Consider the following 10,074-nt stretch of genomic DNA (forward strand, 5'->3'; position numbering starts at 1 on the left):
GGGCGGGGTCTCGCCGAAACGCGCTCCCCCGACACCCGGACCCGCGCTGCAACGTTCCGGGGCGGCCGCGTTCCGTCCCCCTCCCCCCGCGTCCCGAGGGTCCCCCCCGTTTCCCGTGTCCCCCCATCTCCTCCCTGTTCTCGTCACCCCGCGTCCCTCCATCTCCTGTCGTCCACCCCTGCCGCGTCCCGTTCCCCCCACGTCCCCCTCCTCACGTCCCCGGACCCCCCGGCTGCGTCCCAATTCCCTCCTGTGTCCCCTCTCATATCCTGACTCCCCCCCATCTCCCTCTCCCTGTGTCCCCTCTTGTCCTGCGTCCCCAGTCGCGTGTCCCTCTCCTTGCCCCCGTGCCCCGGGAACCTCCCCCGTGTCCCCCCCGTCCCTGTCCCCTGCTGCCGTCACCAGCAGCTTTCCTGGAAAGGGCTCGGAGGGGAAGGGGCCCCGGTGGACCCACAGGTGACCCAAGGGACGAAAAGTTTTTGTCCCCGGTGCCGCCCAGGTGCCCTTTGGCCGTGTGTCCCCAAACAGTGCCGGAGCTGGCCCCCTGCCCGGCCCCATGGCAGGGTGTCCCCAGGGTCCCCCCCCCGCCGTGGGTGCCCCCTCCAGGACCCTGCGCTGAGTCACGGCGTCACGTTGGCGGCCGAGGGTCAGTGATAAGGTGGGCGACGACCTTCGTCCTGCGGCAGCTGGCGGCAGCTGGGGCTGGCCCGGGTGTGCAGCCCCCCGGGGTGCCCCTGCCGAGCCAGGACCCTGGGCTGGGGCGGCCGAGGGGCTGGTGGGGGTACGGGGGGCTCTGGGGCATTGAGGTGCCCTGGGGGTCCTGCTGTGCTGTGGGGTTACAGCACCCCGTGGGGCTGCAACACGCCACAGGGCCACCACGTGCCATGAGTCCTCAATATGCCACAGGGCAACGGTGTGCCCCAGGGTACCAACATGCCACGGGGTTACTACATGCCATGGGGCCACCAGCAAACCCCCACTGCGGCAGCCCCAGCCCCCAGGGTCTCCCACAGCCCAAATCCCTAGGCCATTGTTACCCACAGCCAGGGGCCACGGGGTCTTGGGGACACAGGGACAGGACCCTGGGGTGAGGGGCCACCCCCGGCGAGGCCGAGGAGGGGCCGTTCCCTGCAGCGACCCTTACCCCCGCCATGTTTACCCAGGTGGGGGCCAACACGGCCCCTCCAGCCCAGGGGCGGGAGCTGGCCCAGGGGATATAAGCAGCCCCCGAGGGGACACCCACAGCCCTGCACCCCCAGAGTCCTGCCCAGGTGAGCAGCAGGCAGCACCCAGCGCCCAGGCAGGATGGGGCCATGGGGCAGGGTGGGGTTGTGGGGCAGGGATGGGGCAAGATGGTGTTATGGGGCAGGATGGGGCCATGGGGAAAGATAGGGCAGGATGGGGCCATGGGACAGGATGGGGCTGTGGGGCAGGGATGGGGCAGAATGGGGCTGTGGGGCAGGGATGGGGCTGTGGGGCAGGGATGGGGCAGGGATGGGGACACCGGGGCAGCAATAGGGCAGGGATGGCGGAGGGGAAGGTGCTGTGGGGCAGGAGGGGCCAGCAGAGCGGTGGGTCGGGCTGGTGGCTGCTGACCTGTCCCTGCAGCCCGTAGTCCTGCCAAGATGAAGGTGCTGGTGGCCGCCCTGGTGCTGCTCTGCGCCGGCAGCCTGCAGGCCGCCATGGTACGGCGCGAGACCCCAGCCGAGGAGGTCGCCCCCCCGCCGGCCGTCGACGACTTCTTCACCCGCCACTTCCAGTCCTTCTCCGACTTCATGACCAAGGACCTGCCCCAGAAGCTGCAGGCACAGGAGCTGCGCAGCCAAGCCGAGTACGAGGGGCAGGGGACACACACACACACACCCCCCCTGGGTGTGGGGGACGGGGGGGGGTGCTCCTTGGCCACCCCTTGGGCCTCCCCCCCTCCCTCTCTCCCTTCCCCCCACCTTGACTGGCCACCTCTCCCCCAAGGGCCTACCTGGACCGGGCCAACAAGCAGCTGACGCCGCTGGCCCAGGAGCTGCGGAGCAACATCGTCGGCCTCTTCTCCTCCCTGCTGGATTTTGGCAAGAGTGAGGGGCAGCCCTGACCCCCGCCGTGGTGCTCCCCCCGGCCCCCCCCCTCCTCCTCACAATAAAGCCCTGGAGCTGCCACCGTGTCCCTGGTGTTGTGGGGTCGGGGGGGGGGGGGGCAACGGGAACGGGAACGGAGACCCCCCTCCCGGGGAGGCGTGAAGGTGGCTGAGACCCGACAAACTCAGCCCTGCCAGCAGTAAAGATGGCAGCTCCGCGGCGGCGTCGCGCCCTGCCCGCGCCCCTAGTAAAGATGGCGCCGCTCCGCCGTCGCCGTCGCGCCCCTAAGCAAGATGGCGGCGCGGGGCGCAGCACCTCCCCCGGCGTCACTTCCGCCCCCAGCCAAGATGGGCGGCTTCCGGCGGCGGGGCCATGGCGGATGAGGCGGCGCGGCGGGCGGTGGCGGAGCTGCCGCTGCTGCGGACGGCGGCGGGGCCGCGGGACCGAGAGGGGTGGGCGTCGCGGCTGAAGGAGGAGTACCGCGCCCTCATCCAGGTGCGCCCGCCCGGCTCGGCACCGGGCTCCCCGGCTCGCTCCCCGGTCCCTTGCCGGTTCTCCTCCCGGTTCATCCCACGCCTCACCCTCCGGTTCCCGATCCACCGCTTCACGATCACCCGGTTTCCCTCCTGTCCCGGTCCCCTTTCCCGGTTCGCCCCCCGGTTCCGTCCCCCTCCTGGTTCGTCCCCGTTCCCGAGTCCCCGGTTCCCGGTCCCCTTCCCGGTTCGTCCCCCGGTTCCCGGTTCCCCCTCCTTGTTCATTCCCGATCCCCCTGTTCCCGGTCCCCTTCCCGGTTGGCAGTCCCCTTCTTGATTCGTCCCCCGTTCCTGATCCCCCCGCTCCACCCCCCGGTCCCCGTCCCGGTTCGTGTCCCGGTTTCCGGTCCCCGTTCGTCCCTTGGTTCCCGGTCCCCTTCCCCGTTCGTCCCCCGGTCTCTCCCCTCCCGTGTTTCCTCTCCCTCCGGTTCCCCCTCTCCCGGTCTCTCCCTCCCTCCTCGGTTCTCCCCCTCCCCCGTTTCACCCCGCCGGTCCCTGCTCACCCCCGGTGTCCCGTTCCCTCCCCCCCTCCAGTACGTGGAGAACAACAAACGGGCCGATAACGACTGGTTCCGACTGGAGTCCAACGCCGAGGGCACCCGGTGGGTGAGCGGGGTCGGGGGGGGACCAGGCCTCCCTCCCCGCCCCGGGGCCGCTCCGGGGTGGGGGGGTGGGGGGTGCCCGGTACTGAGGGGGGTGGGAGCTGACCCCCCCTCCCCCCCCGGTGCACGGCAGGTGGTTCGGGAGGTGCTGGTACGTCCACGAGCTGCTCAAGTATGAGTTCGCCATCGAGTTTGAGGTGAGGGGGGGAGGGAAGGGGGGTTGAGGGGGGGAAGGGGGTGCAGGGGAGGGGGGTGGCCCGGGGCTGCTGACCCCTGTGTGTGTGTGTGTGTGTGTGTGTGTGTGTCCCAGATCCCGGTGACGTACCCCGCCACCGCCCCCGAGATCGCCATCCCCGAGCTGGACGGGAAGACGGCCAAGATGTACAGGTTGGAGGGGGGGGTATCCCGGGGGGGGGGGAGGGGGGTGCCCCTGAGGGGGAGGGGGGGTGGCGGCAAGAGGGTCTGACGGCTCCGTCCTCCCCGCAGGGGGGGCAAGATCTGCCTCAGTGACCACTTCAAGCCCCTCTGGGCCAGGAACGTTCCCAAATTCGGCTTGGCCCATCTGATGGCGCTGGGGGTGAGTCGGGGGTGTCCCCTTGGGGTGTGTGTGGGGGGTGGATGTCCCTTTGGGGTTGGGGGGGGGCTGTCCCCGTGGGTCGCTCACCCCCTGTCTCCGCAGCTGGGCCCCTGGCTGGCCGTGGAGATACCGGACCTCGTGGCCAAAGGCATCATCCAGCACAAGGAGAAGTGAGCAGCGGTGGGGGGGGAGGGGGTTGGGGGGTGCTGCCCCCCCCCCCCGGCCATGGGAGGTGTCACTCCCCCACCCCCCCCTCCCTTCAGCTGCTCCCCCCGCCCCCTGCTTTGCTGCTGCTCCCCAATAAACTCTTCATCCCCCACCTCGCCCCCGACTGCTGCTCCGGGAGGTCCCGCCGGGGGGGTCCTGCCCCCCCCCGCCCCCAGCCGTCGGGGGTCCGACCCTGCAGTGACGCTCTACCGGAGGACGCTGTCGCTTTAAGAAGACGTGGCGCGGCGGCCCCTTTAAGAGCGGGGGGGGGGGGGGAAGACGCCGCTCGGTTTCCATGGCGACGCGGCGGCGTCAGGCGGGGGGCGTGGCGCGGCGGCGGCGCAGGCGCGATGGGGCGCGCGAGGCCGGCGGGGGCGGGGCGGCGGGCGGGAGGAGCAAAGATGGCGGCGGGCGGTGCGGGAGTTGTTGCCATGGCGGCCCGCGGGAGGTGCGGCGGCGGCGGGGGGCGGCCCGGCGGGGGCGGGGGGCACCGGCGGCACCGGGGGGGGGGGACGACCCAGAGGGAAGGAGGGGGGGAGGCGGTAGGGAGGGGGAGGAGCGCGGCAAGGCCGGGGGGAGGGGCGGGCAGCGAGGGCCTGGGGGGAAGGTGGGGGGGCGGCAGCGACAAACCTTCCCCCCGGTACCGGGCAGGGGAGGGGACACAGAGGGGGCGACAAGGCCCCGGGGCGGGGGGGCGGGGAACGGTGCCTGCGGGGTGGGGGAGACCAGAGCAGGGGACAGTGGCCGGATGGGCTAGGGGGGTGGGACGGGGGGGAGGCAAAGGATGGGGACAAGGCAGGGGATGGGGACAGGTAGGAGATGGAGAGGGGCAGAAACAGGCAGGAGACAGGTGAGCCATGGGGCCGGGGGCCATTGCCATTGACATGGCCAACCCCCTGGAGCCCTTCCCTCCTGCTGGCAGCTCAGGGCTCTCACCGTGCCATGGCCCCCGTGGCCGTTGCACCGGCAGCGGGGACACCCTCCCTTCGTCCCTGCCTGCCAAAGCCCAGCCGGCGAGTGCGCAGTGGCATCGAGCTCCCCCAGAGCCGCTTTCTAGGGACAGCCATTGCTGCTGAGCACCGGCACCCTCGGCGTGGGGCCTGCACCCCCTGGCACGGGAGCCAGGAGATGGCTGCCTCGCCACCCGCCTGCTCCGAGCGGTGTTTCGGTAGAACCCGGAGCAAGCAGGCAGGAGGGACCCGCTCCCAGTGGTGCTGAGCACCCCAGTGACTCACCCGATGGCTTGGGGAGCACGGAACGGCAGTTGCTCCCCCTCAGTGCCATGGCAGTCGGGCGAGGGGGGCTGTGGGGTCCCCCAATTCCATCTGGTGACCCGGAGCATCTCTCCTTGTGCTGCAGGGCCCCTGCCGACGGGACTCTCCGGCCGGCCGCTCGCCGCGGGGGGCTGTGAGCGGTGCCGGTGGGAGGAGGCGCCGGTGAGAGAGGTGGGTGCATGTCCCGGTGCCCCCCACACACCCTCCTGGTACCGCCGGCCTCAGCCCATCCCTCTCTCCACAGGGCTCCCCTCCCGGCCGTCCTCACCATGCCCCAAGCCTCGGAGCACCGCGTCAGCCGGGCCAGGGACCACGCCGTCATCACCTCCCAACCCAAGGCCACTGCCAAGCTGCCCAGCGGGCACCGGACCCTGAGCCAGGAGCGCCATGCAGCCGCCCTGGCCTCCGCCGCCGCCAACGGCCTCTCCCCGGCACCCAAACTTCGCCTCCTGCCGCCCCGGCCCAGCACGATGGATGACCGTGGCAAGAAGCTGGAGCTGGAGCGGGGTCGGGCCTCGAAACGGGGAGAGGCTCTGCGTGTCTCGGCGTGCCGGCGGGGGCCTGTGAAGGCGGACCATGCCGTGCGGGTGCCCGGCTCTCCACAGGCCGGTGCGGTGCCAGGCAGTGCCTCCTTCTCCCTGCCCACCGGGGCCTCACTGGCCGAACGCCGGCGCAGCAACCTGGCCCGCTCCAAATCCATCAGCATCGGGGACCTGAGCCAGGGTGGCGGTGGCAGCAGTGGCCGTGCCGAGGACGTGGCGGCCGTGCTGAGCCGGCTGGTGCTGAGGGACTGCGGCCACCAACTGAGCGCCAGCTCGCTGGCTCTCAGGAGGAGCTCCTCTCTCCGGAGGGTCAACGTCTCCCCGGGACTGGACGGGAAGGCGGCTGCTCCGCTGCTCTCCGTCCGGCCCGAGGGCTGCCCCAGGACTCGCACTATCCCCGACCCCACCTACGCCCACAGCCCCGATGTCCCGGTGCCCAGCAGCCCCCCCCTGGGCAGAGCCCCAGCACCCGGCAGGACCGAGGAGAAGGCGGCAGCTGTAAGAGCTCCGGGATTTGTCCCTGCCACGGGTCACCGTCGGGTGACGCCGCTGGGGTGGGACGGGGGGTGCTGGTCTCACCTCTCCCCACTCCGTTCCTCCTGGGGGACCCCCGCTGCGAAAGGCTGGTGTCCCCTCGGCTCCGGGGGTGCTGGGGGCTGGCTGGGGCCATGCCCGTTTCCGCATCTGCCTTCTCCCCGCCGAGCAGCCGGGCCCTGTCCTCCACTCGCCCTGGGCCACGTGTGGGGATTAGGTGCCCTGAAATCCCTGCGCCGGTGGGGGACGGGGGACTCGGCCCCCACGGTGTGTCCCCCGCTGGTGACATGGGGCTGTCCCTGGCCCCGCTGAGCCGCCCCGCTCCCCGCACCACTCTCCCGCACCGCACTGGTGCGTTGTGGGGCCCGTGGGGGTGTGTTTGCCTCTGCTCCCTGTTCTCCGGGTGCCTGCTGTCCCCGAGGTGGCTCTCCTGCTAATTAATCCCCCCGAGATGAGCCTCCAGCAAGGCCCAGAATAGCCAGGGGAAATCGGATCAGCTAATGAGCTGTGGCTTAGAGAGGCGAAGGGAGCCCGGCAACACTGGAGCGGCAGTGGGGTGCTGGTGGCCGGGCGGTGCCGGAGCCATGCCGGGGCTGCAGGGAGCCACGCTGGTGGAGCTGCCGCGCAAGCTGCACCGCAGCCTGCTCACCAAGCGGGAGCTGCAGGGCCGCGGCGCCGACATCTCTGAGTCGGTGGTTCACACGGCCGTCATGGGGCTGCTGCTCGTCAGCGGCGAGGTGAAGCCTCCATGGCCGGGGCAGGGGGCGGGGGATGTGTCCTCGGTCTGTCTGTCCATCTGTCCGTCCATGGGGAGCCAAGGGGCGGCTGGAGGGGTTTGCTGCCCGGGGAGAGGTCTGACTCCTGTCCCTTTGTGTCCCCGCAGACCCATCACACCCTGCTGCTGGGCTCGGGCCACGTCGGCCTCAGGAACCTGGGTAACACGGTAAGTGCCTGCGTCCCCCGTGTCCCCACATCCCCCGAGCCCTCCTGTCCCTTTGTCCTGGGGTGTGGAAGGGACCTGGCGTCCCCCTGGGCTTGCAGCGGCCATAATGAAGCAGTTCCCTCCTGCCAGGACCACCGTGTCCCCAGGGATCCCCCAGCCCCTCAGGGGTCCTTGTGGCACAGCTGGGTACGGTCAGGCGTGTGAGGGGATGGTGGGGAACACGCTGAGGCCTGGTGTCCTTCTCCCCTCATGGTGTCACCGTGTCTCCCCTGCTGTCCTGGCAGTGCTTCATGAACGCTGTGCTGCAGTGCCTGAGCAGCACCAAGCCGCTGCGGGACTATTGCCTGCGCCGGGACTTCCAGCAGGAGCAGCCCCCCGGCCCCCGTGCCCCCCAGGAGCTCACCGAAGGTGGGACAGAGCCCCCCGCGGATAATTCACCCCCCCCAGCTCTTACATAAACCCCGGCACTGACACCAGCGCATCCCCTGTCCCCGCAGCCTTCGCGGATGTCATCGCTGCCCTCTGGCACCCCGACTCCTCTGAGGCCGTCAACCCCGGGCGCTTCAAGGCCATCTTTCAGAAATATGTCCCCTCCTTCACCGGATACAGGTGAGGCTGTTTCCCCCCACTGCCGCCCCCTCTGCCTCCCCCCCAGCCCCTGGAGGGTGCGACAGGTCCATCCCCCCGCAGTCAGCAGGATGCCCAGGAGTTCCTCAAGTTCTTCATGGACCGGCTGCACGTGGAGATCAACCGCAAGGGCCGCAGGACCCCCAGCATCCTCTCGGACACCCGGCGGACCCCTGTGCTGGAGGACCCCGAGACGCTGAGGTGAGGGGGAGAGGGGTCTCCCGGGGGGACGAACGGGGCGGGGGGAGCCCCAGGGACGCAGCCCCGACCCCCCACCTTTCCCCACAGTGATGATGAACGCGCCAACCAGATGTGGAAGCGATACCTGGAGAGGGAGGACAGCAAGATCGTGGGTGAGCACTGCCGTGCAGGGGTGACCCCCCCAGATCCCCCAAACCCCTCGGAGTGCCCCTCTCCACCTGCCCTCACCATCCCCCTCATCCCCAGACCTCTTCGTGGGGCAACTGAAGAGCTGCCTCAAGTGCCAGGCATGTGGCTACCGCTCCACCACCTTCGAGGTCTTCTGCGATCTCTCCCTGCCCATCCCAAAGGTAGCAATGAGGCAGAGCCCCCCTGGACACCCCCTGTTCCCTCCCCTGCCCCAGCCACCCCCTGGCCCCCTGCCTGACCCTCTCCCTCTGCAGAAAAGCTTTGCCGGTGGCAAGGTCTCGCTCCACGACTGCTTCAGCCTCTTCACCAAGGAGGAGGAGCTGGACTCGGAGAACGCCCCGGTAAGGGGCTGGGGCTGGGGGGGGTGGTTCGGCACCCCCGTCTCAGTGCACCTGGCCCACTCTCACCGTCACCATCACCGTGCCACCGACAGGTCTGCGACAAGTGCCGGCAGCGGACGCGGAGCACCAAGAAGTTGACCATCCAGCGCTTCCCCCGCATCCTGGTGCTCCGTATCCTTTGGGGAGCGGAGGGTGGGTGGCTGGAGGAGAGGCCTGGGACCCCCAGAGCAGGTGGGGCTTGCAGTGAGGTGTGGGGGCATCCTAGGGGGGCTGCCCTTCCATCCATTCGGGGCCACATTTCCCTTGACGCTGCCCAGACCTCAACCGGTTCTCCACCACCCGCTACTCCATCAAGAAGTGCTCCGTCTTCGTGGACTTCCCCCTGCAACAGCTCAACCTGCGGGAGTTTGCCAGCGAGAAGGCGGGTGAGAAACGCCGGGGGACACACACACACACAGTGGGGGTGTGTGTGTGGGGGGGGGACACACACAGTCGGGGGGACGCCCCGAGCCCCGGGGACATCGCTGAGCTGGGCCTCCCGCTGCAGGCAGCCCCGTCTACAGCCTCTACGCCCTCTGCAACCACTCGGGCAGCGTCCACTACGGGCACTATACAGCCTTCTGCCGGGACCCCGCCGGCTGGCGCGTCTACAATGACTCCCGGTAGGTGCCCCCCCCCTTCACCCACCCACCCCACCCCCCCCCCGGCCTCCCCCAGACCCCCTGCCCCGTGCCCGGCCCGGCGGGGGTGGGCGCGGGCTGAGGGTGCTGCCGCAGCGTCTCGCCCATCAGCGAGAACCAGGTGCCGTCCAGCGAGGGCTACGTCCTCTTCTACGAGCTGGAGGAGCCCCCCGGCAGGAGGCCCTGACACCCCACACCCCCCCGCGGCGGGGCCGGGACGGAGGGCGGGCGGCCGCAGCCTGCGCTGCCCCGGGCGGGGCTTTTGTGAATAAATTTACTTAAAAAAAAAAACAACAAAAAAAACTCCTAGAAAAGTCGAAGTTTTGGGGTGGGAAGGTCGGTCCGGGCTGGGGCCATGGGCGGAGGGGCGGGGTCATATAATGGGGCGGAGCCATGGGCGGAGGGGCGGGGTCACATCAGGGGCGGGGCTTGCTGCTGTTTAAAACCGGTGGGGTAGGTCCGTGTTAGGGGCGGGGCTAATGGGCGAGGGCGGAGATTTGGGCGGGGTTAATGGATGGGGCGGAGCTTAGCGCGGGGTGGGCTCTACCTGAGGGGCGTGACCTTATGCGGGAGGGGCGTGGCTAGAGCTGATGGGCGGGTGAGCCGCGGGGGCGGAGCTCGGTGCTGAAGGGGCGGGGCTTGCCGGGGGCGGGGCGCGTTGCCGGTGGTTCCGCGCCGCCGCCGTAGCGCCCGCTGGGGGGGCGGTGCCCGCGCCTGTCCATCAGGGCACGGCGTCCTGCCATTGGCGCTCC

The 10,074-nt window shown here is 70.4% G+C and overlaps 3 protein-coding genes across 3 annotated transcripts; all 3 read left to right on the top strand.

The window, feature by feature from the left end:
* Nucleotides 1-1,625: 1,625 nt before the first annotated feature.
* APOA2 (apolipoprotein A2) lies at nt 1,626-2,089 on the top strand. The gene is made up of 2 exons (XM_074167013.1): nt 1,626-1,831; nt 1,972-2,089. The coding sequence occupies exons 1-2, from the start codon at nt 1,626-1,628 to the stop codon at nt 2,087-2,089; spliced, it is 324 nt and encodes a 107-aa protein (XP_074023114.1).
* Nucleotides 2,090-2,418: 329 nt separating this feature from the next.
* UFC1 (ubiquitin-fold modifier conjugating enzyme 1) lies at nt 2,419-4,102 on the top strand. The gene is made up of 6 exons (XM_074167012.1): nt 2,419-2,567; nt 3,140-3,207; nt 3,341-3,404; nt 3,518-3,594; nt 3,694-3,784; nt 3,887-4,102. The coding sequence occupies exons 1-6, from the start codon at nt 2,445-2,447 to the stop codon at nt 3,956-3,958; spliced, it is 495 nt and encodes a 164-aa protein (XP_074023113.1). The 5' UTR covers nt 2,419-2,444; the 3' UTR covers nt 3,959-4,102.
* Nucleotides 4,103-5,515: 1,413 nt separating this feature from the next.
* Nucleotides 5,516-9,602, top strand: USP21 (ubiquitin specific peptidase 21). Its single transcript, XM_074167011.1, has 12 exons — nt 5,516-6,305; nt 7,225-7,284; nt 7,569-7,692; nt 7,782-7,893; nt 7,975-8,112; nt 8,200-8,264; nt 8,359-8,462; nt 8,556-8,642; nt 8,735-8,813; nt 8,960-9,067; nt 9,190-9,304; nt 9,419-9,602. The coding sequence occupies exons 1-12, from the start codon at nt 5,535-5,537 to the stop codon at nt 9,507-9,509; spliced, it is 1,854 nt and encodes a 617-aa protein (XP_074023112.1). The 5' UTR covers nt 5,516-5,534; the 3' UTR covers nt 9,510-9,602.
* The last annotated feature ends 472 nt before the right edge of the window (nt 9,603-10,074 follow it).

Source organism: Numenius arquata, unplaced genomic scaffold (genome assembly GCF_964106895.1).
Source record: "Numenius arquata unplaced genomic scaffold, bNumArq3.hap1.1 HAP1_SCAFFOLD_1797, whole genome shotgun sequence".
Lineage (NCBI taxonomy): Eukaryota > Metazoa > Chordata > Aves > Charadriiformes > Scolopacidae > Numenius > Numenius arquata.

What these genes read in the sequence shown, in the direction of transcription:
- APOA2 (XM_074167013.1), top strand. Translation starts at nt 1,626, where the DNA reads ATGAAGGTGCTGGTGGCCGCCCTGGTGCTGCTCTGCGCCGGCAGCCTG. An exon ending in GAGCTGCGCAGCCAAGCCGA is followed by an intron (nt 1,832 to 1,971) that starts GTACGAGGGGCA and finishes CTCTCCCCCAAG; the next exon opens with GGCCTACCTGGACCGGGCCA.
- UFC1 (XM_074167012.1), top strand. Translation starts at nt 2,445, where the DNA reads ATGGCGGATGAGGCGGCGCGGCGGGCGGTGGCGGAGCTGCCGCTGCTG. An exon ending in AGTACCGCGCCCTCATCCAG is followed by an intron (nt 2,568 to 3,139) that starts GTGCGCCCGCCC and finishes CCCCCCCTCCAG; the next exon opens with TACGTGGAGAACAACAAACG. An exon ending in TCCAACGCCGAGGGCACCCG is followed by an intron (nt 3,208 to 3,340) that starts GTGGGTGAGCGG and finishes GGTGCACGGCAG; the next exon opens with GTGGTTCGGGAGGTGCTGGT.
- USP21 (XM_074167011.1), top strand. Translation starts at nt 5,535, where the DNA reads ATGCCCCAAGCCTCGGAGCACCGCGTCAGCCGGGCCAGGGACCACGCC. An exon ending in CCCTCCTTCACCGGATACAG is followed by an intron (nt 7,894 to 7,974) that starts GTGAGGCTGTTT and finishes ATCCCCCCGCAG; the next exon opens with TCAGCAGGATGCCCAGGAGT. An exon ending in GAGGACCCCGAGACGCTGAG is followed by an intron (nt 8,113 to 8,199) that starts GTGAGGGGGAGA and finishes CTTTCCCCACAG; the next exon opens with TGATGATGAACGCGCCAACC.